The sequence below is a fragment of the Triplophysa rosa genome, linkage group LG17 (assembly GCF_024868665.1).
Source record: "Triplophysa rosa linkage group LG17, Trosa_1v2, whole genome shotgun sequence".
Taxonomy (NCBI): domain Eukaryota; kingdom Metazoa; phylum Chordata; class Actinopteri; order Cypriniformes; family Nemacheilidae; genus Triplophysa; species Triplophysa rosa.
Genome location: NC_079906.1, coordinates 622,346 through 646,990, shown reverse-complemented (window position 1 = coordinate 646,990; position 24,645 = coordinate 622,346). Strand labels below are relative to the sequence as shown.

Sequence of the window (24,645 nt, the reverse complement as noted above, 5' to 3'; positions counted from 1 at the left end):
TTGAGCCAAAATTCCTGTGTTCTTGAGCAGGACCACAGGGCATGCAATAAGTGCCCATCCTCTCTTTTACATCGCCAGCACTCAGCAGAGTATTTTAAACCAAGTCTAAATAATCTACTAAAATGCGGTTCAATATTTTAAACTGGATAAGTTGTATTCCAAGATTTCTTGACATTACTTTACAATTTTTACATTATTCTAATCCACATTTCATCACTAATTGAATAACTCAAATCCTTACTCTAAACTACCTTAAGAGCTGAGTGGCAACTATACCCTATCGTATCCATCAGTATTCTATAATATACCGATGCCTCATGCCCTCTCAAAATTTTAGTGAGAATGGTGTCCTCTTGTGGCACATGGCTACATGAACCAAAAATCCCACACAGCAGATGTCTCAACTGTAAATACCTTTAAGATACCCTTCTCTGCCCATTCCTTCCACAAAAATATTGACTTTCCAATACACAATTTGGGATCCAGCCAAATGCTTGCAGATAAATTCAAGGGTTAGAACCAAACAATCTAGCATTTTTTATATACATTAATTTAAGATGTGATGGGTCTTCACATTTTGAGGTAGCTTAATTGATAAGCATTGCAATGGTGATGAGGGTAACAGAATAGCTTGTTTGATATTAAACCAAGGGGGAGCCCTCTCAGGCGGTAGTATCCAATGTGCCAAATGTCTCCAGCTAAACGCATAATAATAAAACACAAGTTTAGGAAGTCCCAATCCCCCTCTATCCGATGGCTGTTGCAGCTTGCTCATATGCATTCGTGGACGTCTACCATTCCAAATAAATGACTTAACTAACTTATCAAACTGTTTAAAATATTGCAATGGTATTTCTACTGGGATTGACTGACAATATTTCTCTTATTAACAACATTAACTCATATTTGACTTAACATTGAACAGTTCTTTAATAAACTTAAATAAGGTCTGTGCTGTTGCTATATAATTATTTTGCCCTGAGAAAACGTTGGATTATTCAGACATGCAACTCATTGCCTCCATGCAGTTAATTAATAAACCATCGGTATCGGCCTTTTTCATGCTATCGCCGATATGCCCATGGTGTTAAAGGGGTCATATGACACGGCTAAAACGAATATTATTGTTTGTTTTATATGTAATGGAATGTGTATACATGATTTAAGGTTCAAAAACGCTGTATTTTCCACATACCTTGCATGTTTGTATCTCCTCTTTGCCCTGCCTCTCTGAAACGCGCAGATTATTTACAAAGCTCATCGCTCTGAAATGCGAGGTGTGCTATGATTGGCCAGTTAACCAGTGCGTAGTGATTGGTTGAAAACTGCAAGCGTGTGGCAGAAATGTAACACCTCTTACCATACTTGGAACATCAGGTTCCAAAGCGATTGCGCTGACAGGTGCCACCTTACTTGCGTATACATTTGGGCGGTCTTAGTCAAATCATACCACGAACTGACGTAGAGTTGTGGGGGTGTGGTTACACGAGGCGTTTCAGGCAGGTCTGGGTGAGCATTCGCTTTTAGATTTTTTTTTGTTCCGACACTTTCATTTTTGCAATTTTACATGTCTAATACATGCATGGGCAACACACCAAAGATACAGAAAAACATGTATTCGTGCCATATGACCCCTTTAAATGAATCCAATATCGGCCGATTAATATCGGTGGCCAATACATCGGTGCATCCCTAATTTATAATGATAAATAAATATAGTGTATGTTGTGGCTTGTATTTAATGTACTTCATGCAGTGAGTTTGTATGTAATGTGTGTGTGTGTGTGTGTGTGTGTGTGTGTGTGTGTGTGTGTGTGTGTGTGTGTGTGCGTGTGCGTGTGTGTTTGTGTGCAGGAATCAAGCCGAGATCGCACGTTTGCTGCTCAGTAAAGGAGCGAGTGTGAATCTGCTCAATAACTCCATGTGTACGGCCCTGCACATCGCTGTGAATAAAGGCTTTACAGATGTCGTGAGAGTGTTGACGGAGCACTCGGCAGACGTCAACCTGCAGGTTAAACATACTACACACATACTTCAGAAGTACATACTCTTGAGCGATCCGTCAACCTCTGCTTATGAAGAACTTATTAAAGCTATTAATCAGTTCAAATAATGATAAGGCTCATCGTGTTTTAAAAACGTTGCACAATTGAGTTGACTGTTATCCTATTGTAAAAACCTTGTGATCTAATGTTATGTAATTATATCGTTTCTTAGTTTTGATGATTGGTTATTGAATATTGAATATTTTGGGTTCTCAGGATTCATATGGAGATACTCCCTTACATGACGCCATAGCTAAAGACTTCAGGAGCATCATTGAGATTCTCACCGCGGTGCCCAACATTGATCTAACCCAACAGAACAACCGTGGCTTTAACCTGCTGCATCACGCCGCACTGAAGGGCAACAAACTGTGAGTCATTTCCTCTTCTTCAAACATACATTAGGTCTTAAAGATGCTGTTGAAATTCAGTTCAGTTCCTCCACAACTAATACATTAAATCACATATCATCCATCCAGAAGATGTATAAGGGTCATTCTCACAAAACCACTGAAACATAATGCCATTTAAGATTTTGGGTATAAAACATATAATTCGGGAACACAAAAAATGATCGTAATATAGATAATTGTGTTCTCTACCTTGGACAAAGCATCCTTTTAACGCAGGAATGAATTATTTATGTGCTTTATTGCTTTTTCTGCCGAAATTCTCATTACCGTAACACATCCTGGTTTGTGAATTATATGTTGTAATTTAAACGGAGTAAAATTATTCTGGAAAAAACATGTTCTCGATGACAACAAAAAAAACTGACGGAATATATAATCAAAATGAAATGGTGGAAAAAAGAAGTGTCCATGACTGATATTCTCATGCACCGTAACAATTTTAAAAGACATGTTCCGCATTTATTTGACTAACCAATAACTGTCTATGCCTTGTGTCAAAAAAAGTTGTTAATTCTCTCCTTTGCTTACTCCAGCTTTAATCCTCCTAGTAGCATGGCCTTGTAAACTAACGGTACTGTTTAGCGTGTTGACAAAATGTTTATATGCTCTCCTACTTGCAAGTCGCTTTGGATATAAGCGTCTGCCAAATGAAATGTAAATGTTATAGTTTAAGTTAGTTTGAAGTGAGGTTTGTGTGGTCTTTAGCTTCTTTGCATTTGTTACTTTATGATGACTGTACATGAACTGTTTATTACATGTAGAGTTTCCTGAGGGATGCATACTGTCAGTGGGTTATTTCTCCCTCTCTACTGCTTGTAGATTCAGGACTTGGCGCTCTTTGGCATCCCGATCGCTCAGCCACAGTATGTACATACAAGAATGTGACCCAGATCCTTTCACAACACTGGCACAGCCACAGGGATACACCGCATCTCTCTTGCCCTCTCATGAAGTCACGCTTAATGTGATTTACACAAGTAGGGCATGTTCCTGGATCCTTGTTTATCCCATCAGCCAATCAGGTTACAGTTAGCCCTGGGTTTGGAGCTAGAAGAAAAAGTTTATTTTCCCCTCTTGTTTCAGAGATACCATCCTATGGTATGTATTGATTTGTAAATCTCAGCACCATACTGCACGTGTCCATGTCACAGCGCTCGTGTCTTCTATGGCAAGATCATTGCGAGAGCTGTCATGTGTGATGCGTTTGAGTGTAACCGTTCTGGATGGGCGTGACCTAGCGGAGCAAAAAGACCCAAGTTCATTTGCCCTTTACTTCTACACAGCTCCTCTTTTCGGCTGTGGTTTGATGCTCTTACTCGCCTCAATTAAACAGGTCACACGAGTTCTTCTTGGTTCTCATTTCTACGGTTTTCATCTCGAGTTTATTTATTGAGTTGAACCCTTAGATGAGGTTTTTAACACAATGGACCGATCATGCTAGCGATATAGATATACAACTGAACATATAAATACAAGACGATTCGTTTTGGAACAAACTTCAGATGAGGAGATGTTTGTGTGTGTTGGATGGCCATAGTAACACGACGTATTTGACAAACACTGTTGCTGTAGATCACAGTTCTGCACCCGTGCACATGAAGAATGTAACGATTTAATAGCATGTCAACAAAAAAAAGACCTTCATCTGGCCTCCCTTAAATGTCCCACCCACTTCAATCACAGCAAATTAAACTGGGATATTTATATCTGTAGTAGTTTTGTCGTGTGTCATTTCTGGGCTGATGGTATGCGTGTCTGTATTTGCAGAGCGACTGAGATGATCTTGGCTCGAGCGAGACAGCTAGCTGACGTGAAGAAAGAAGATGGTTTCTCTGCGCTGCATCTGGCTGCTTTGAACAACCATCGTGATGTAGCTGAGATACTCCTGAAAGAGGTGCGAAAGGCCACATACACACACATACACAGTCTTCAGGACAGTCAAGAGTCATAGGCGTAATTTGCGGGTGGATGGGTGGGTCATGTCCCCACCACTTTTTGCTAAAGTCAATTTTGTCCCCACCACTTATTGTAAGAAATAAAAAATATGGAGCGTCTATTTACCGTGCAAGTAGCCCGCTTTGTAAGCAGAGGCTATTTATACTAACTCCGCCCATCAGTTTCAGATTGGAATAGACAAAATGTAAGAAAGGCGCACGAAGCTTAACTGCTCCGGTGGCGTAGAGCGTAAAGCAACTGTTACCTGCTTCATGTCGTCGTGGGTTCGCGACTGCTGTTTGCTGAACTTTTTCCCTATCACATATCAGATTGTAATGGTATTTATTTTTAATAAAATGATGAAAATATTTGAAAATGGCTGTCCAAGTCATACATGTACCAAACATTTTGCGCTTAATTGCACTATGGTGCTATATATTCGTCCTTATTGTTCTCGACATGCGGTTGCTATCGCCTATTGCAAGATTTATTACATTTTGATACTTGATCGAAAACTCCAGTAAATGGAAAAAGTCACAACTTTGTACTTTCATGAGTTCAAAACAAAATTTAGAAAGTTTCTTGTATATTTGTAGCCTATCAGGCAATGCCCGTAGTAATTAGTGAAAATAATATTTTTTAAAGATATTATTTTCCATCTGTTTCCCCTGTATACTTGAATGTTTGTCCTTATTAGCAGGGGGTTGTCAAACACCAAATTTTTAACATGGGGAAAACACACATTCGTTTCAGTAGTTTTTGTTTCATCACGAATTAATACGTTTAATTACGTACGGCAACAGCCATCTTTACATATAATAAAGCACAACATGCTTTAAATTATATATTGATGAAAACATGATATAGTTTAAAAACAACTGGAAGCAGATCTGATACAGTATGTGATGTGAAAATTTAGAATAGTGAGATCAGCGGATTCGAACCTGCTTCACGGCAGTGTCAATATTACTTGTCATGCGTCTTTCGCACTAACATTACGCCACTGAAGCCGCCGATAAAGCGGCGCAGTTTTTATACTGTTTTCTAGAGGAGTTACCTACATGTTTCGCGCTTGTGACGTCCATGAATATTCCCAACGAGTTCTTACAGAAACAATTGTGTCGTCTTTGTCCCCACCACTTTTCAAAACAAAGTTACGCCACTGTCAAGAGTACTCGCAGTATCAGTGAAAAGCAGTTCTACTTCGGTTTTCTTAGATACGTTCTTCTGATGGGACACTTGGCAAGTATAAAATGGTTTCTAGATCGGTTCCTAACCCTCCATTGTGTTCATCTTCAGGGTCGCTGTGACATCAACATCCGTAACAACCGCAACCAGACGCCTCTCCAGCTGGCCGTGACTCAGGGTCACGTGGCTCTAGTGACCCTCCTGGTGACAGAGGGAGCGGACGTCAATGCGGAGGATGAGGACGGAGACACCGCCATGCACACGGCTCTCAGCCGACAGCAGCTGACCACCGTCATGAGCAGTTCTGAGGGCGAGGGCGAGGTGCTCTACAGCAGGGTAAGATCAGATGCCTGCAGACCAATCTGTGTTTAAAATACATTTTTTGAATTATTGCTTTAAGAACTGCAACTGCATCAGGCAAATATGCCCACTAGCAGTTGTGCAGCACAATTTACTGCCTACCAGACTACATCTACAAAAAAATATATGCATACTGCACAATATTGTATATAATGTGGATTTCATGCATTTTTTATGGTTTATACTTTTTCATTGTAAGGCCCCCTTTGTGTAGGGTGCGTTGCTTTGCGGCCCCCCAAAATAAAGACTTATAATCTCAAACTTGGAATTTTAATTAAACCAAAGACATATTCATTTATACAATGCTGGAACATCAATTCTTTTGGTTGGTGGGCTGATTTTTCTGATGTTTGTTCACATCAAATTTTATGATCAATTTCCATATTTCATAAAATGCCACAAAATCAGTTTGAGAACCATTGGTTTATAGAATTAGTTCCAGCCCTTGATAAAAACTCTAAACATTCAGACAATTGTTGTCATGTGACCTCACTACTCGCATGTTTAATTCATAGAGTGCCATCTAGTACACTGCAAAAAATGTGTTTTCTTGTTTTCTTTTACAAATATCTAAACATTCTTAAATCAAGATGCACTTTCTCGACAAAAAAAAGTGACCTTAGAATTTTTGTCTCTTTTTAAGGAGGAAAATTAAGAATTAAGTAAGTTTATGGTAAAAACAAGCAAAAAAATCTACAAATGGGGTAAGAAAAATACACTTGAATTAGGTACTTGAGAAAAAGGTCAAATTAAATTCAAGTTTATTTTTCTCACCCCATTGGCAGATTTTTTGCGTGTTTTTACCATAAACTTACTTAATTCTTATATTTTTCATAAAACAAGACTAAAGTCGGCGCCGATAGCTCTTTGGTCAGTGAACCGACATATCGTGCCTGTGCACTTGCGGCCTGCCCCGAGTTCGATCACTTTAAATTTTAGTTTGCGTATTGTTATGGTTATCTTAACCCCCATTTTATTACACTTAAGTCAAATGCAGTCACCTATAGCGCTTAACTAAGGCAAAATGCCAGAAAAAGGAACATTTCAAGAGCTTTGGCTAAAAAACGACCACTTCAAAGACTGGGTTTCATTCATTATAGGTCATGGAAATTCAACTTTTTAGTCAGTGAAAGTCGGGTAAAAGTCAGGGAATTTGACATTTGGCTTAGAGTGGGAACCCTGGTATATTAAGTTAAGATGTTTTAGATATTTTTACTAAAAACAAATAAAAAGTGCTTAGTAAGAATGTTGTTTTTTGCAGTGTATTATTTTGGGATGTTAAAGGTGTGATGAACTGGGCTTGTTTATTGTTTTATACTGTTGTATGAGGTCTACTTATGACGTTCGCGTGGTTTTTACATTCAAAAACATCAAAATCAATAAGTAATTTAATAAGCTATTTTCTACCCGGGTTTTGAGTCCGGCTTGACAAACGCTCGGTTTGAATCGGTTCCGTCATGAAGACTTGGAAGTAAACGCCCACTGCTATGATTGGATAACAGTTTGCGTAGTAAACTTAGTTGGAGCCTTCTGTGAATTTGGTTAGACACGTAACATTAGGTTACACATTTGCCATATTCGCACGGGATTAGTATTATCTGAGTACCTCGTGTGATTTATAAATTACCTCCCCACTTCTGTATTTCATGTGGCGCATTCGCACGGGATAAATGAAGCCTGTGATTTTACTCACATTTACTGACTTATTTCCCGGATGTGATGGCAAGGCTTTGCTTATAGTTTGTATAGCCTATAGTTGTATGGTGTTTAATGATATATGACCATACCTGTCAGCATTTGAGACCCGTGATCGTGAACCGGACTTAAGATCACCGCGATCGCGGGTCTCAAGTGTTACGAGAGTTTCCATGATAAATAAACAAACGGAAGACTCCCGGTAACTTACGGATATGATCCAGCACCCGACATAATACCAAAACACTTCAAAACAGCCTCCATTATTTGCAAACGGTGGATAAAACCTTGAAAAATGATATATGAGCCCGCCAAATCACAGAGATCTCTAACAAAGCAATAGTGACGCATAGTACAGAAATGTTTTACTGACATAAGATTGCTGCGCCATTCCTATCGGATCCAATATTGACGGCACAGCACTGCTTTTTAATTTTAGTCTCTCCGCAAATCCATCGTCAACCTCTGCCTTGTTCACAAAGGAATCCGAAGTGAAATAAAGCGAACAAACGCTCAATGTTTTACCCACATGAGCTGGAACGTCTTTAAAAATAAACTTCATCCACGCATTACTAATGTCGGAATCCGAAGGAAGGTTAAGCAGTGACTGTGTTCTTCCACAAATAGGCACTGACTCCACAATATTTTGCGATCTTTAACAGCATGTTTATTGCTTGCTCGCTCTATCTGGTTCTGCGCAACTTGTGTGACTTCAGTACTGTCATGCGCGAACCAGTGGGCGGGGCTAGAGAAGTAGGCATTGATATTCTTCTGTGAAGGCGGTGTTCAACCTATCATAGGTGCATTCCAGGACCTGGTAATTTCAGTAACAAGGGCGTTTTCAGTTCTGACACTTACAGGATGTTCGTTTGAATACGATTCCCTCTTATATAACAAAAGCTCGGGTTAAAATTGAGGTCTTAATTCATCGCCCCTTTAAAATAAAGATTATTTCCTTTAAGTGTGTCCAAGTGTTTTAAGCGGCTAAAAAACGTGTCAAATATTTGTGTAATTAGACCGCTAAATAAACAATTACAAACAATTGAATAAAAAACAAACCCAAATGCTTGGTGACACGCATTGTAACGGCACAAACCATGCAATCGCTTTCATGTAAAGATCTCCGGTAGTCTAAACAAATAATGTGTCATAAAAATCCCTGCTGATACAACTTATGTTTCATTTGCAATACTGAAAATGGAAGGTCATGTCGAGCACATTGCATTGTGGGATACAGCGATATGCAGTGGGCTGTGTTGTATAATGCACATTTTGTTATCTGGCATTCTATGCATACAAAATAATCTCTGTACAGTTTACAAACTAAACAAATATCAAGTTTAATATGTTTGATGTATGAATTGTTAGTAAGAGAATGGGAGATGACGATAAGCATTTGTGTTGAATTGATTGTGTGTGTGTGTGTGTGTGTGTGTGTGTGTGTGTGTGTGTGTGTGTGTGTGTGTGTGTGTGTGTGTGTGTGTAGTTGTGTAGCTCAGGGCTGATGGGAAACACAGAACTGAATGTCGGTGCTGCTATTGCCTGCTTTCTGGCACAGGAAGGGGCCGATATTAATTATGCCAACCATAAAGGTAAAAGCCCGCTAGACCTGGTGACAGACAGCAGCATACAACAACTCATCCGGAGCTTCGCAGAGAAACACAGGTGTGTGTTAGAAACTGATCACTAATGTAATGATGCGATACAAAATATCCGTGCATAACACAGGACTTTATAAACAAATGGAACAACGAAATGGAGAATGTAAATTCTGATTCCTGATGTGGATGCTGACAGATTTGTAGCGTGTTCCATTTATAAGGGGTCGTCATTTTGTGCCAATATTCCAAATCCAGTAAAGTCTATCCTTCTGTCATATGTGTGATTCTGTGGCGGGGTCAGTGAAGAACAGAAAATGACCAGATGTGTGTTTGTGGGTTTTCAGACTTCAAGCCGTCACGTCCGGCACTGGGACGAGCAGCAGCAGTCTCAGGCGAGTTCACACCACACCCAACACCATGACCAACCTGGCCATGCCCAGCGCCACGGGTCCCAGCGAGTGCCTCATCTGTTCGGAGCTTGCTCTGCTCGTGCTGTTCTCTCCGTGTCAACACAGCGTCGCCTGCGAGGGTGAGCCCCCCCACACACACACACACAAAAAACAAACAAACATGGAAATCAACACACTCTCATTCCATGTTACTCGCTTCCAAACCCTAATGGAATGTGTTCTTTGCTCAGAGTGTGCTCACAGAATGAAGAAATGTATTCGGTGTCAGGTGACAATAACGAAGAAAATACGTCAAGGTAATTGCTTTTAATTGAAATGCATTCTGGTGATGTGGATGGAAATTTGTGCGACCTAAAATGTGATGACCGGCTTTTCTGCGTCTCAGATCAAACCGAGGTGGAGTGCAGTCCCAGCTCGGAAAACTCCGAGCAGCACAACCTGCTGGAGCAGCTGCAGTCGCGCTACAGGCAGATGGAGGAGCGCATAACGTGTCCCATCTGCATCGACAACCACATCAAGCTGGTGTTCCAGTGCGGCCACGCCTCCTGCATCGACTGCAGCTCCGCCCTCAAAACCTGCCCCATCTGCCGACAGACCATCCGCGAAAGGATCCAGCTGTTCGTCTGAGGAACGCCAACAGCCTTTTTCTCGTAGTGGTCGCGTAGCTGTTCTTCAAACGGAGTGAAAGCGGTTGCCTGTTTGCGCTTCATAGTCTGTCGAGCATCATCATTTAGACGCAGTGCTGGATGTGTGGCCCTCTCATGCCGGACCACGGGACATGAGCGGATGCCAAACGGTGAACCAATGAGAACATGTGCTTGTCTGTGTGTGTGTGTCATGTGATGCGTCACTGGGGTTGTCATCCACTGGTACCGGAAATTTGATGGAAGAGAATTTCTACACGTTTCTGGATTTGTCAGATGTGTTTCTTCGCACGTCCTGGTGGTGCGATGAGATGAGAGGCGTTGGTTCGTTCATATACGATCACCAGATATACTCCATGCTGCTGAGCTTAAATGATACAATACCATTCAAAGACACAGCATGTGCGCTTCGGACATACGGCGAGCTGTGACGCAAAAAGATGCTCTTTTAGGTTGATCTCACAAAACCTGAACAGAAGGAGCATGTCCGGATTATATTTCACTCTAAAAACAACAGGAAAAAATAAGACAAATTATATTTTGCATAGAGAAAATGAAGCCTGTTTTTTTTACCACCATGAAAAAATATCATCACTGCAATGTGAGCGTTTCAATTGTAAAATATTTATCATCATATAGTATTTATTGTATTGATTTATTAAATGATAATAAAATAGGTCACATTGCGAAAAATAGACATGCAAAATATAATGTCTTATTTTTCTCATTTTCTTTCGGAGGGATCCAGAGATAGCTGCTTCCTCCTAACTAAAATCTCAAACATTCTGAGACCATCTAAAAGTACAGTCCACCGTGTCTATTCCGTTGTGGTTCAGGGGTTTATTAGTGAGAGGGTGATATTGTACAGCTGCCTGTACCATATGCCTGTACCGCGTCACTCGGAGATCTAGAAGCTTTCCACAAGCAAGACGTATACATAATGCATGCTGGCGAGCGTATTATCTATGTCATATATTGTGTCATGGAAACCATGTGTAGTGTTATAAGTACAGACGTTGTGTAATTTCTACCCACGTGTGTGTGCAAGGATCTGGTAGAGAGACCCCTTTCGAGACCCTCAATAGTAATCTAGTAAATTAACCCACATGCAAGTTTCCTGCATAATGGCTAAAAGCCTTTTCATTCTACTGTGAACTACGCAATGAATCACAGTTTACAGACTTAAACTTGACCACATTTATATGCAGTATTTGTTAAAGGGATACTTCACCCAAAAATGAAGATTCTGTCATCATTTACTCACCTTCGAGTTGTTCCAAATCTGTATAAATGTCTTTGTTCTGATGAACACAGAGAAAGATATTTGGAAGAATGCTTATAATAACCAATCAGATTTTGCCCCCATTGACTCCCATAGTAGGAAAAAATACAATGGTAGTCAAAAGTGCCCCAGGACTGTTTTCTGTCCTACATTCTTCAAAATGTCTTTTGTGTTCAACAGAAGAAATAAAAAATGATAAAGTAATTTTTCCTACTATGGGAGTCAATGGGGGACAAAATCTGATAGGTTATTATAAGCATTCTTCCAAATATCTTTCTCTGTGTTTATCAGAACAAAGATATTTATACAGATTTGGAACAACTCGAAGGGGAGAAAATGATGACAGAATTTTCATTTTTGGGTGAAGTATCCCTTCATATATTCTCTCTCAGATGCGTTAATCAGATCATTTACTTTAGGAAGAACAGGATCTTGTTTACTAAGGACACTCAGATAACAGCGAATTTAGGGCTGTACGTGATTGAACAACGTAGATTTAAATTTAAAGAGTTTGTCCTCACTAGGTAATTCTGAGTGCTCCAATAGCCATTCTGAATTTGGCCTTTTTTTGGCATCAATGCATCCCCTTGTGTATTCTAACCCTCAATTAAGTGTTTTTGTTCCAGAAGGGCTTACTGTACGCAATTACGAAATTGATTCTATTTTAATGTATTCATCATCCTGTGATGGCTGTTTTTGTAAATCCCACTTTTGGGGTTAGCCAATGCAAACATGTATATTTGGATGTCAGAAGAGGTATATTGCTTCCGCGATGGCGGAAATAGTGCCAAAACGTGTCAACGTGTGCGAAAGAGCACACTTATGTACAAAAGCATCATGTCCTTCTTTGTACTATTTAGATAGTGAACATAATTGGTTCTTGTTACAAGGATGCATTAGTTACCTTGACTTTGTACAAGTCGTTATTTTGTTTTCAAATTTCTCAAAACGGAAGATTTGTGTAGGTTTATTTCAGTTAAAAGGACAACGGTTGGACAGCAAAGACAGCCTCGGCTTTGAAGAATAGAAAGACTTTGTGTTGTCAGTTCTTTAAAAAACTTGTCTGCTAACAGCTCCCAGTGTACAGTACAGCGTGTGTCTGTAAGCCATCTGTTTACAGAGCTCCATTCCACTGAAAAGAACTATTAAACGATTGCAATGTCATAAATGTTACTGTTATATAGAAAGTATCTTACAGTTAAGTTTATATTATGATTTAAATGACAAAACATCATATACAGTACACCGTGCCATAAAGTACATAAATGCATTATGGTTTGCATTTTGTGCATTCAGATATATTCGGGGTGGTCAATTCCTCCAATAATTAGGCTAAATAAATTATTAGATGAACTTGATGTTTTACTTATGTTTGAATTACAAATTCAATCATTTAACTTTGTTTGTTTCGTTTGACAATCTAGAATCTCCTGGTACTGTCAAATCAATACTTGATGTGCTGTACATAATTCAAAAAGGGCAAAATATATGCGAGTTGTCAACAGGTACAGCCAAAAACATGGTATTTATTAGGTAGTGGGAGTAATGCTGAGTTTTGCATTAAGGAACATGTGTCAAATAATTGTTTAAGCAAAAAGTATGTTGTCTGTACAGTATGTGGAGCTCTGATGTTGGCCTTACTGTCTTACACTTTTCTTTTTTTTCCAGGTTTTACTCTGTAAAAATATTTTGCAGTAAATATTGAACTGTTTTATAAACATATATTTATGGGTTTGTCTTTTGTGAGCTGTAGGGATCCAGGAATCTTACCAATTAATAAAAGTGACAAGTTATTTTCAGCACTTTCAACACGGCCAAAAATTCATCATATGAATTCTTTTTAGTAATGCATAAGAATATAACCATAATGGTAGTGCTATACGGAAAAATAAGTGTATGACAAATCTTTCGGCTAAACAAAAACAAAAAATAGCATACACTAAAAAAAAGGTGCACTATAGGTGTATATAGCACTATTTTTTTAGAGGGTACACTCTTAAAAAAGGTGCTTCAAAAGGTTCTTCGATGCCGTAAGGTTCTTCAGATAATAATAAAGTAAGAAAGAGATGCGGTTCTTCAAAGAACACTTTTGACTAATGGTGTTTTATGGAACCAAAAATGGTTCTTCTATGGCATCGCCGTGAAGCTACGGCCAGCACTCCAGAAGTTGTTTTTTTACTGTATGAAAACTATTAGCACTGTCAAAATTCAAAAAACTAATATTTTGTAAAAACATTTTTGGAACATAGCCCCTTTGTGTTATTTCAGCTTCTGTACCCTCACTTTTTGTGGCATAAAAACAAACCATTAGAATATATAAAAATATTTGTTTATACATTTTTTGGCAAGAGAACTCCCAGGATCACAAGATCATAAATGGTTAAATTACTTTTAATTACCATCATGTATAATTTACTCACAGCTTTCTAAGGGCACTTTCGAGCATCACCATCCTATAGTGGCGCAAAAAAAAGGCATTTGACATCCATCAATTCTCCATACCACTTTATCTCAAAATGTGGGGTAACAAACAGGGAATGCTGAAGACTATCCCAGACGATCTCAGGTTGAAAGTAGGGACATACCCTGGACAGATTGACAGTCACACAGACAACCACATTCACACCTATACAGGCAATTTACTATAGGAATCTGATCACTGCAAAAAACGACATTCTAGGCATTTTTGTACTGTTTTATAGTATAAATATCTTAACATTCTTAAATCAAGATACATTTCCTGACCAGAAAAGTGACCTAAGATATTAGTCTTGTTTGATGAAATATAATATAAGAATTAGGGAAATTTATGTTTAAAACAAGCAAAAATGTCTGCCAATGGGGTGAGAAAAATAAACTTGAATTGGGTACTTAATGAACTCGAAATTTAGTTTTACTTAAGTACCCAATTCAAGTTTATTTTTCTCACCCCATTGGCAGACATTTTTGCTTGTTTTAAACATAAATTTCCCTACTTCTTATATTATCTTTTATAAAACAAGACTAAATATTTTACGTCACTTTTCTTGTCAAGAAAATGTAACTTGATTTAAGAAGTTTTAGAAATGTAGAAAACAATACAAAAATGCTTAGTAAGAATGTCATTTTTTGCAGTGATCAACATGACTTGGTCTGTGGGGGGAAGTGGACCACTAAACGCCCGTGGCCCCCATATCATTTGAAGTTTGCTCACCACATTATTTGTGCACCAATTTCCACATACTGAAGTAGGTAAAATCAGATGCTGGGGTGGAAAGGAAAAGAGGAACAATAATGGTCATTGATACTTGCAATGCAAATGTGATAAATAACATTAGCATTTGAAAACACTTCAGTGTGCTTGTAAAGGACACAACCTACATCTGCTGTTGATCGCTAATTCGTTGTAGTGCAGAGTTGCATTTCTGACCCTAGTGGACATGAAGTTTACCACCAAGATTTCAAAAGTTGAGACATTAACATGTCTTTCCGAAAATATAGCATGGGAGATTATTTTCTCTGGAAAAAGCTGGCTTTTCGTTTCTATTAAGAGGTCTGTTTGAACTTGCATAACACGTTTTTGACGTTTGGTACAGTGCAAAGTACAGCGAGAGAGAGACAGAGAGGTGGGGACAAAAGAAAGTAAAGTAAGAGACATATTTGCATTTCGAAGAATTAAAGAGCTGCCAGAATCATTTAACCAAAGGAGCAAAAAGAAACGAACGACACATTTTCACAATAATGGAATTCCCTGACATGGACTCAGTGAGTAATCTCTTCAAGTTATTTCACCAACATTAAAATATCAAAAGCTACTACATACTAGTTGAAACATGCGAAAATGAATAAGTACAAATTTACAGACAACACGATTTTAAAAGAACAAATGCTATGATTTGATAAACATCTGCAAAATTTAAACACGTTTTATGAAAAAGGAGCCTGTATTTAAGTTCATGAAGTTTAAATTCAACAAGTGCATCACACTGAAGGGGTTTCATTTGCCATACCAACCGACCAGCGGTACATAATCCTGCTTATTACACAGCTACATGAGTCATAAAGTAGTTGATTCAATTATTGGACATGAAATATTGCTTTCAAGTGTTTTATTATTCGCTCATTTGTGACGCATGCAGACCTCCCAGGTTCGGTTTCAAGGCGCAAGACATGATGTTCAAACAAGAAGAACATTTCATTTGGTTTAATAATTTGTAAATCTAACCTAATATATGTTATGAATTAGACATTTCCTTTTCATTTATGTGTAATATTAAACTCCCGGATGACCCTGTGTTAGTGTTCAGCAGTTGTTATCCGGGACAGACCTTGAAGTTTTGCAACTGGCCAATGAGAATCAAGTATTCCAGAGCGGTGTGTAATTATGTAGTACTATTAATATATTGTTACTGAAAATATCCATGCATTTTAAAGCTGACCTGTTAAAATCTGCCTTTGACATAAAATGTAAAAGTATTTGTTAAAGTGAACCATTAAGATGAAAGATGTTTTTTTCTTATAATAATAATAATACAGATGAAACTGCAGAGTCGGCCTGTGATCTTTGATTTTGAGGGCATTTCTATGACCCACTTCTTCACTGACAACTGGGAAAATGTGAAGAACTTCCAGGCAAGACCAGATGACATTCTAATCGCCACTTACCCCAAAGCTGGTGAGTGTGCTGATATTGTGAGATACTGTAAGATATCTGGCCAGCATGTCATCTACTTACTGCACTGTAGGCTAACTCTTACTGATTCACAGTTCACATAATCAGAGGACTTTGTATTTTCTTCCCCATATTGACCTTTAAAACAGTTCTTTCAACCAAACTATTTAAACTTAACTTACTAGCACAACAAAGTGCTGCAAACATTCAAACATCTCAATACAAACTTTGCTGTAAACTTTACAAACTGACAGTCAACACTAAACCTTACAAAGCACTCTCGGAATATTAAAAAAATTACACCATAAAGCTAAAAGTAGTCATGAAAGATGTAAGAAAGACCCTGTGGGTTATTAACCCTTATGTGGTCTTCGGGGTCTTTTTGACCCACGAATGACGTTTGCTAAAATATAAAAAAGTTATCTTTGTCCAAATGGCATAATACTTTTTAAAGTGGTCAATACTTGCTAGATCTACAAATAAAAAAATTGGAATGATATCTTGATTATATGTTGGTGTGGGGAAAAAAGTCACAATCTTCGGTCTTCAGGGTCTCTGGTTGGTCTAACAGCACATAAAAAATGGTGGAGCTCTGCAGCACTCTACTGGTAATTTGCATTTCCAAAAGATGTGCAAAAATCTTACACTTAACCATGTCAAATTAACCATGTTATGCCCATGAATGCAAGACAGAAATGTGGGTCTTTTATAAAAACAAATTTTACATAAAAAGCTGTTTTTGTATAAAAACCTATTTAAAACCTTTTTTTATTTATATACATTTTGAAAATATCATAAATCCTCCAAAAACTGCACAAATGTGGAGTAAAAACATTAATAAACGGAGTAAAATTGCATTTTGTTGCCTGGGGTCTCTAGAGACCCCAAAGACCATGAGTGTGCACCCCAAACGAAGACCGCATAAGGGTTAAGGACCAACATTGAAATGCAAAAGGTTTCTCTGCGTTTACTCAAATGTATTATTTTGTGCTGTTTACAGTTTCTTTAGTTGTTAATGAGAAGGCTTTGTTGCAGATGTGACTGTCATGTTCTCAAACACTTTCTTTCCATTGTTATGCTGCTGTACTGTAGGTACCACCTGGGTTTCTTATATACTGGACCTGTTGTATTTTGGCAAGGATAATGCACAGACAAAGCCCATTTATGAGAGCGTGCCATTCCTGGAGTCCTGCTTTCAAAAGTTTCCAGCAGGTCAGATGTTTACAATTCACTTGATCTTGATTTCATGACGTAATGCAACATGAGCCTGGATTAATTAAATGGGATCTAAACATCACCTAGAATTTTATTTGCACTAGTAAAAGGGTTGAAGATATTTGTGCTGACTCAGATATCAAGTCTTATCTCAACACAGTATAGCGATTATAAATATGTCTCATTGATTAGTCCATGTTGGATACATATTGATTTTCATGATGTGTGAGCAGTTCTTGACACATTGTCTGGGTAATGCGTTTCACATTCAACTCTTGTTCTTTTACAATATTTTCATTTTCATTTACAGGGACTGAAATGGCAGATAATGTGACGACTTCTCCTCGTCTCATCAAAACTCATTTACCTGTTCAGCTGGTGCCCAAGTCCTTCTGGGAGCAAAACTCAAGGGTATAGTATATATCACAGTATGCATTAGACTCTTTACCAGCATGGCTGTGATTCAGCAAAAGGCCACAGGTAATTACAGACATGCTAACATAACATAGCCGAGTTGAACAAGACGACTGCGAGTGTGATGCTGCTTTTACAGTAACAACAGCACAAGTGTAACAACTGATCAGTTACTCTGTGGATTTGTGCCACGACAAAGGAAATATTTTTTTAGAAGTGAAAGTGTTTATTAAGACAGCGCTTACAAGGTTTTGTCTGAAAGCACTATTGTGCTCAGTGCTGGGTAAGTTACTCTGGAAAAGTAATTAATTACTAGTTACTAATTACATATTCAATAGTGTAATAATTAGATTACTGTACAAATTACTCTCTCCAAAATGTATTTAATTACTTATTATTACTAATTACTTTCTATATCCTACGTCAACCTTTGATTAAAAATAATTCAAGGATAGTAAAGGAACAGTTTATTTTATTAATTCAAATGAAAATATATAAATATAAATAACTACATAAATTATTCTTATTAACTGACCAAAGTATTACAAATGTGAGAAGGATACATTAAAGCATACATTTTAAAGTAAGACTTATAATTTTAATGTCATTTACACTATTGAATATATTACACAGCATTTAGTTCAATTACATAAGAAGTAACTGTAATTAAATTACAGAAAAAATATGAGTAATCCCTTACTTTAATTTTCAAGGGAAAAGTAATTAAATTACAGAAACTAATTACTTAGTAACTAGTTACACCCAACACTGATTATGTTGAAAGGAGAAATGACTTTTTTTTAAATTGCCAATGACCTTTTGCCAAACACACTCTTCCCCTACAGACAAAATTAAACTCACAGATTCACAGAATCCCTCTCCTATTTCAGACTTTGTACTGTTCACACCGTATATTCTAGTCAGAGAAACTGCAAATACAGGTGAAGGGATACAGAACAGTGAGCAGTATATCAGAACTCTCTTTTAACTGCCATAAATCTGACAAATTTATCTGGACTTTCACTTTATTGCTAGGACTGATCTATAGCACAGTGCCTATTCTTTTACTAAAGATATATGTCAAGAGGTTCCTAAATATTACAGAGAAAAGGATCTTTCTTACTAACAGTGTGGAAGCAGCCTGACACAACAATGTTGGTTTGCTTACAAATAGCACGAGAGAATTTTTTGGTGAAGACAACTTTCTTTACATTAATACGCAATTTAATAAAAGTCCTGTATCGTCATAATTTATGTGTTTTTCCATTCATTCCAGGTGGTGTATGTAGCTCGTAATGCAAAAGACAATGCCGTTTCCTATTTTCATTTTGATCGAATGAACATGGCACAGCCTGAATCAGGAGACTGGAACAGCTTTTTACAGAAATTTATGGAAGGAAAGAGTAAGTTGACACATGGGTGAAATAAACTATCGTGACATTGTAAGATCAGGAATTCATTCAAAGATGATGCTGTATGCTATAAACACGAGAAGAGTAACGTTATTTAAAATCTTACTAGAAATTTATTTCACTCCACAGATGTGTTTGGTCCGTGGTATGACCATGTCAGCGGATGGTGGGAGAAGAAACAGACATATTCTAATTTACTGTACTTGTTCTATGAGGATTTGGTCGAAGTAAGATCTGTTCATACAGCAACAGTTTCTTTTCATACTTTTTTCAGTACTGTGTGTTTATAGTGTGTTGTGTGCACTACTCTGTCAGGACACAGGACGTGAGGTGGAACGCTTGTGCTCCTTCTTGGGATTATCAACTTCACCTGAGGAGAGAGAGAAAATAACAAAAGGAGTTCATTTCGATGTCATGAAATATAACAATTTGACCAATTATTCCACATTCCCTTTCATGGACTTCAAAATTTCACCCTTCATGCGGAAAGGTTAGTGGGATCCTCTCATCTAAATTCATCCCGATAACAACTGGCAAGTGCGTCTTCACCTGATTTTCTGCTTTTGTTTGTGTTCTAAAAGGTAAAGTTGGAGACTGGAAAAATCACTTCACTGTGGCACAAAATGAACAGTTTGATGAAGTCTACAAACAAAAGATGAAGAACACCACTGTCAAGTTTCGGACTGAACTTTAAAGCTTGCGTTCCGGACATTGATGCAGAATAGTCACTAAATAATAAATTAAGTCATTCATAATTTAGTTCTGGTACTGAAAGTATTGTTTCCCTTTATTTAGTTACAGAATATTGTGAATATCATATGAGTAGAAATAATAATCAGTAGAAATATTTAATGAAGTATTTACTCAAGTATTTAATAAAAGTTGCCGTATATCTTTTACATTTACCTAATAACAACGTTTCGTTGATTATTGTTCCTGAAATACCTTTAATATCTCACACTATGAAAGCTTTCACTGGGATGGTACCTTTAAAAAAATGTCGTAATTGTACCAGAGGTACTACAGATATAGTTGGTACCAATATGTAGTACAAATATTAGAACAATTTGTGGTACTAATATGCACTCTTTAGGTGCAAAGCTGACTGTTTTAAAAGGGTACCGCCCCCTTGTACCTTTTTGTACTTTTTAGTAATATCTTGGTTTTACATTTCTTTGCATTTGCATTAATGGGCAATTGACAAATAAACCGTATGTGTGTCCTATGGTGTGACAGCAAAAATTCAGAAAACTGTTCATAATATATTATTAATATTTATAATTATAATATAAAATAAGTCTGACGCGATTTCACGAATTGGGCGGCGCAATTGCGTGTCAAATGCGTCTTCCGTGCAAATTTCAACTAGAGCAAGAAATTTGTGTTTGAGCTCAAGTATTAGAGAGTGAGGAATGCGATACCTTGCATCTATTCGCGTCTTTGTATTGACTTTGTATGTAATTTCCTCGCACAAATCACTTAACTCAAGTTCGGTGTGAACGCAGCATAAGTATTACAGACCCTTCCATCTCCCTATAATAAAATAATCCAGTTGTGTATTCTTGTTTTTTGTAGGGAGTATACTGTGATTTTCCATCCCAGCCTCATACTCACCCATCCCAGATCAACACCAGCACTTAATGCATACAGTATGCATCTAAAAATCTCTAAATGTAATTAAGAGCATTCTGAAAGAACCGCAAGACTTTAATAGCCAATGACAGCTGGGGGGATTTGCTGATTTTGTTTATCACCGTCTAACTCAGCCAGTTAATAGTTACATGTGACAATCTGAGGTTCTTGGTTTAAGTAAGCAGAACTTTCAAATTTTGATTATGTCAGGGTTCTGGTAGACGGAGAGCACACCACGGAGGTAGATAAGAAAAAGGAGTTTATTTCAAAAACAGGTAAGTATTTCAAAAAACGGGAATATCCAAAAACAGGCAAGTATTTCAAAAACAGGAATATCCAAAAACAGGTAAGTATTTCAAAAAACAGGAATATACAAAAACAGGTAAGTATTTCAAAAACAGGAATATCCAAAAACAGGTAAGTATTTCAAAAAACAGGAATATCCAAAAACAGGTAAGTATTTCAAAAAACAGGAATATCCAAAAACAGGTAAGTATTTCAAAAACAGGTAAATCTACTTATCGGGGTAAAGAATTGCAGTGAAGACAACAAGACTGAACAGGGAAGAACAAAAAGGTGCAAACTTAAATAGAATCCTGATGATGTGATGCAGGTGTGGACTAATCAAAAATGGTGGATGTGCGGTGCATGCTGGGAAACTGAGTTCAGAACTCCGGGGAGAGGGAACGGGTGAAGCGAGCTGGCGGTGACGACATGGGGGGCGTGGCCGGTGGTGCTGAAACCGTTACAGTACCCCCTCCTCCATGGTCCGCTCCAGCGGACCTACCAGGGTGACGGGGTCGACCTCGAAGTCGAGGACCCGGACGTTCAGGATGGGTTTGGTGGAACTCTCGTAGGAGTGCTTGGTCTAGAATGTCAATCCGTGGTACCCAGGATTGTTCTTCAGGTCCGTAGCCCTCCCAGTTGATTAGGTACTCGAGGTGACCTCCCCGTCTCCTGGAGTCCATGATCTCCTCTACCCTGAAGATCTGTTGGGCGGCGTCCAGAGGTGGTGGAGGAGGAGGCAGATCTGTTGTTACAGCAGGGTCTGTAGAGGAAACAGAAACAGGAGTAATAAAGGGTTTGAGAAGGGAAACGTGAAAGGAGGGGGAGATCCGGTAGTGTTTGGGCAGCTGGAGGAGGAAGGTGACGGGATTGATCTGTCGAGTGATGAGGAATGGTCCGATGTATTTGGGACTCAGCTTCCGGCAGGGTTGTCGCAGGCGTAAGTCCCTTGTGGACAACCAGACCCGTTGCCCTGGAGCATACTGGGGGTTTGGGGATATTCGGGCGTCCGCATGGAACTTCTGCCTGCGGATAGCCTGCTGGAGGTGGTGGTGAGCTGAGTCCCAGACCCTCTCGCTCTCCCGAAACCAGTGATCGACAGCTGGCACCGATGAGGGTTCTCCAGACCAGGGGAACAGGGGAGGTTGATATCCTAGGATACACTGAAACGGGGTGAGACCGGTTGAGGTCTGTCGAAGGGAGTTTTGGGCGTACTCCGCCCAGGGTAGGAAACGGTGCCAGCTGTGTTGGTGAGTATGGCAGTATGATCTCAGGTACCTCCCGATGTCCTGTATCTTCCGCTCAGCCTGGCCGTTCGCCTGAGGGTGATATCCAGAGGTCAAGCTCACAGAGATGTTCAGTATTCCGAAGAAGGCCTTCCAGACCCGGGAGATGAATTGGGGACCCATGTCTGACACAACGTCTTCAGGAAGCCCGTAATTGCGAAACACATAGGTAAACAGGGCCTCAGCCGTCTCTAGTGCAGTGGGGAGCTGAGTGAGGGGAATCAACTTGCATGCTTTGGAGAACCTATCCACTGCCACCAGGATACAGGTGAATGTGTCAGACAGGGGCAGGTCGGTGATAAAGTCCACTGCGAGGTGAGACCACGGTCGTTGGGGTATGGGCAATGGGAGTAGTTTTCCCTCCGCAGGCGACGTGGTGTCTTTGCGATGGCGCAGACTGAGCATCCTTTGACGAATCGGCGATGTCCTGAGTCATCCCAGGCCACCAGTATCGGGCGGAGATGAGCGAGAGGGTGCGCTGTCTGCCTGGGTGTCCTGATCCCGGAACAGAATGAGCAGAGTCCACGAGGGTAGTGCGGAGCTCGGATGGCACAAAGATCCTACCCTCGGGACCTCCCGGCGGAGTAGGGTGTTGAGTTCAGCGATGTCCCGGTCGAGGGCCCACTGGATGGGGCAGACGAACAGGGCTGGAGGAAGCACTGGTTCAGGTTCGGTTAAATCTGGGGTGACGTAGTGTTGTCTGGAGAGAGCATCAGCTTTGCCATTTTGCGAGCCAGGTCGGTAAGTCACTTTGAAGTCGAACCGTGAGAAGAAGAGTGCCCAACGGGCCTGACGAGAATTCAGCCTCCGGGCCTCTTTGAGGTACTCCAGTTACGGTGATCGGTGATCAGGTGAAGGGATAGTTCCGCCCTCCAGCCAGTGTCGCCATTCTTCCAGAGCCAGTTTGATGGCTAGGAGCTCTTTATTCCCGATGTCGTAGTTTAACTCCGCCGGGGATAGCTTGCGGGAGAAGTAGGCACATGGATGGAGTCTAGGAGGCTTCCCCTGCGCTGAGAGAGCACCGCTCCTACCCCGGTCGAAGAGGCATCCACTTCCACGAGAAAAGGCAGGTCTGGGTCGGGTAGAAGTAGGGTAGGAGCAGTACAGAAGCTTGCTTCATCTGGTCAAAAGCTTTGAGAGCTTCGGGATTCCAGGACAGGGATCTCGAGCCTTTTCCAGTCATGGCGGTGAGGGGAGCTGCAATAGAGCTGAATCCAGCATGAAGCGCCGGTAGAAATTAGCAAATCCTAAAAACCGCTGCATCTCCCTCACCGTATGGGGTTGTGACCAGTTCTGGACGCCTCCACCTTCCCCTGATCCATGGTAACTTGGTGAAAGAGATGATATAACCCAGAAATTGTATGGTGGATTGGTGAAACTGGCATTTCTTGAGTTTCAGGTATAGTTTATGTTGGCGTAGGCTTGGAGGACGATGGAGACATGGGTAACGTGAGCGGGTCGAGAGCGGAGTAAATAAGTATATCGTCGAGGTAAATTATAACGAATTTCCCCAGCAGGTCCCGGAAGATCTCATTCATAAAGCTCTGGAACACTGCTGGGGCGTTCACCAAGCCGAAGGGCATGACCTTATATTCGTAATGACCGTTGGGAGTCACAAAGGCCGTTTTCCATTCGTCACCTGGGCGAATCCGAATCAGGTTGTAGGCGCTTCTTAGATCCAGCTTGGTGAACAATGTGGCATGGCGTAACTGTTCCAGGGCGGCAGGTATCAGGGGAAGAGGATAGGCGAAGCGCTTGGTGTGACGATTGAGAACCCGATAGTCTATGCAGGGACGAAGACCTCCATCCTTTTTCCCTACGAAGAAGAAGCTTGACGCGGCAGGGGAGACAGACGGTCGGATGAAACCTTGTTGTAATGCCTCCTCGATATACTCCTCCATGGCCTTCTGCTCCGGGATGGACAAGGAATAGATCTTTCCTTTGGGCATTGTGGCCCCAGGCAGCAGCTCAATGGCGCAGTCCCATGGCCGGTGAGGAGGCAGCTCCGTAGCCCTCAGCTTGGAGAAGACGTCCTGGAACGACCGATAATCTACGGGAACCTCCCCGGAGTTGAGGACCTCAGGACTTCGACGGTAGTGGCTAGGATGGGTAGTACCGGTTTTAGGAAAGTTTCCTCCTTGATCGGGACCCTGGTGTTGGCGGGGCGACCCGCCCAT

The 24,645-nt window shown here is 39.9% G+C and overlaps 2 protein-coding genes across 2 annotated transcripts in view; both read left to right on the top strand.

The window, feature by feature from the left end:
• The window catches only part of mib2 (MIB E3 ubiquitin protein ligase 2), a 68,812-nt gene extending 56,965 nt beyond the window's left edge, over positions 1 to 11,847 (top strand). Inside the window, exons 12-19 of the mRNA XM_057356056.1 lie at positions 1,855 to 2,011; positions 2,262 to 2,416; positions 4,226 to 4,352; positions 5,693 to 5,917; positions 9,123 to 9,301; positions 9,582 to 9,766; positions 9,878 to 9,943; positions 10,033 to 11,847. Of these exons, the coding sequence (XP_057212039.1) occupies positions 1,855 to 2,011; positions 2,262 to 2,416; positions 4,226 to 4,352; positions 5,693 to 5,917; positions 9,123 to 9,301; positions 9,582 to 9,766; positions 9,878 to 9,943; positions 10,033 to 10,274 (1,336 nt within the window). The 3' untranslated portion in view covers positions 10,275 to 11,847. The remainder of the gene's footprint in view (positions 1 to 1,854; positions 2,012 to 2,261; positions 2,417 to 4,225; positions 4,353 to 5,692; positions 5,918 to 9,122; positions 9,302 to 9,581; positions 9,767 to 9,877; positions 9,944 to 10,032) is intronic.
• Positions 11,848 to 15,186: 3,339 nt separating this feature from the next.
• On the top strand, positions 15,187 to 20,003 carry LOC130567725 (cytosolic sulfotransferase 3-like). The gene is made up of 8 exons (XM_057356057.1): positions 15,187 to 15,317; positions 16,089 to 16,227; positions 17,317 to 17,436; positions 17,750 to 17,850; positions 19,130 to 19,256; positions 19,395 to 19,492; positions 19,581 to 19,755; positions 19,847 to 20,003. The coding sequence occupies exons 1-8, from the start codon at positions 15,294 to 15,296 to the stop codon at positions 19,957 to 19,959; spliced, it is 897 nt and encodes a 298-aa protein (XP_057212040.1). The 5' UTR covers positions 15,187 to 15,293; the 3' UTR covers positions 19,960 to 20,003.
• Positions 20,004 to 24,645: the final 4,642 nt, after the last annotated feature.

Bases quoted from the DNA above. Each gene is read 5' to 3' on its own strand.
- LOC130567725 (XM_057356057.1), top strand. From the start codon at position 15,294: ATGGAATTCCCTGACATGGACTCA. The intron at 17,437-17,749 runs GTCAGATGTTTA...TTTCATTTACAG, and splicing joins CTTTCAAAAGTTTCCAGCAG to GGACTGAAATGGCAGATAAT. The intron at 19,756-19,846 runs GTTAGTGGGATC...GTGTTCTAAAAG, and splicing joins TTCACCCTTCATGCGGAAAG to GTAAAGTTGGAGACTGGAAA.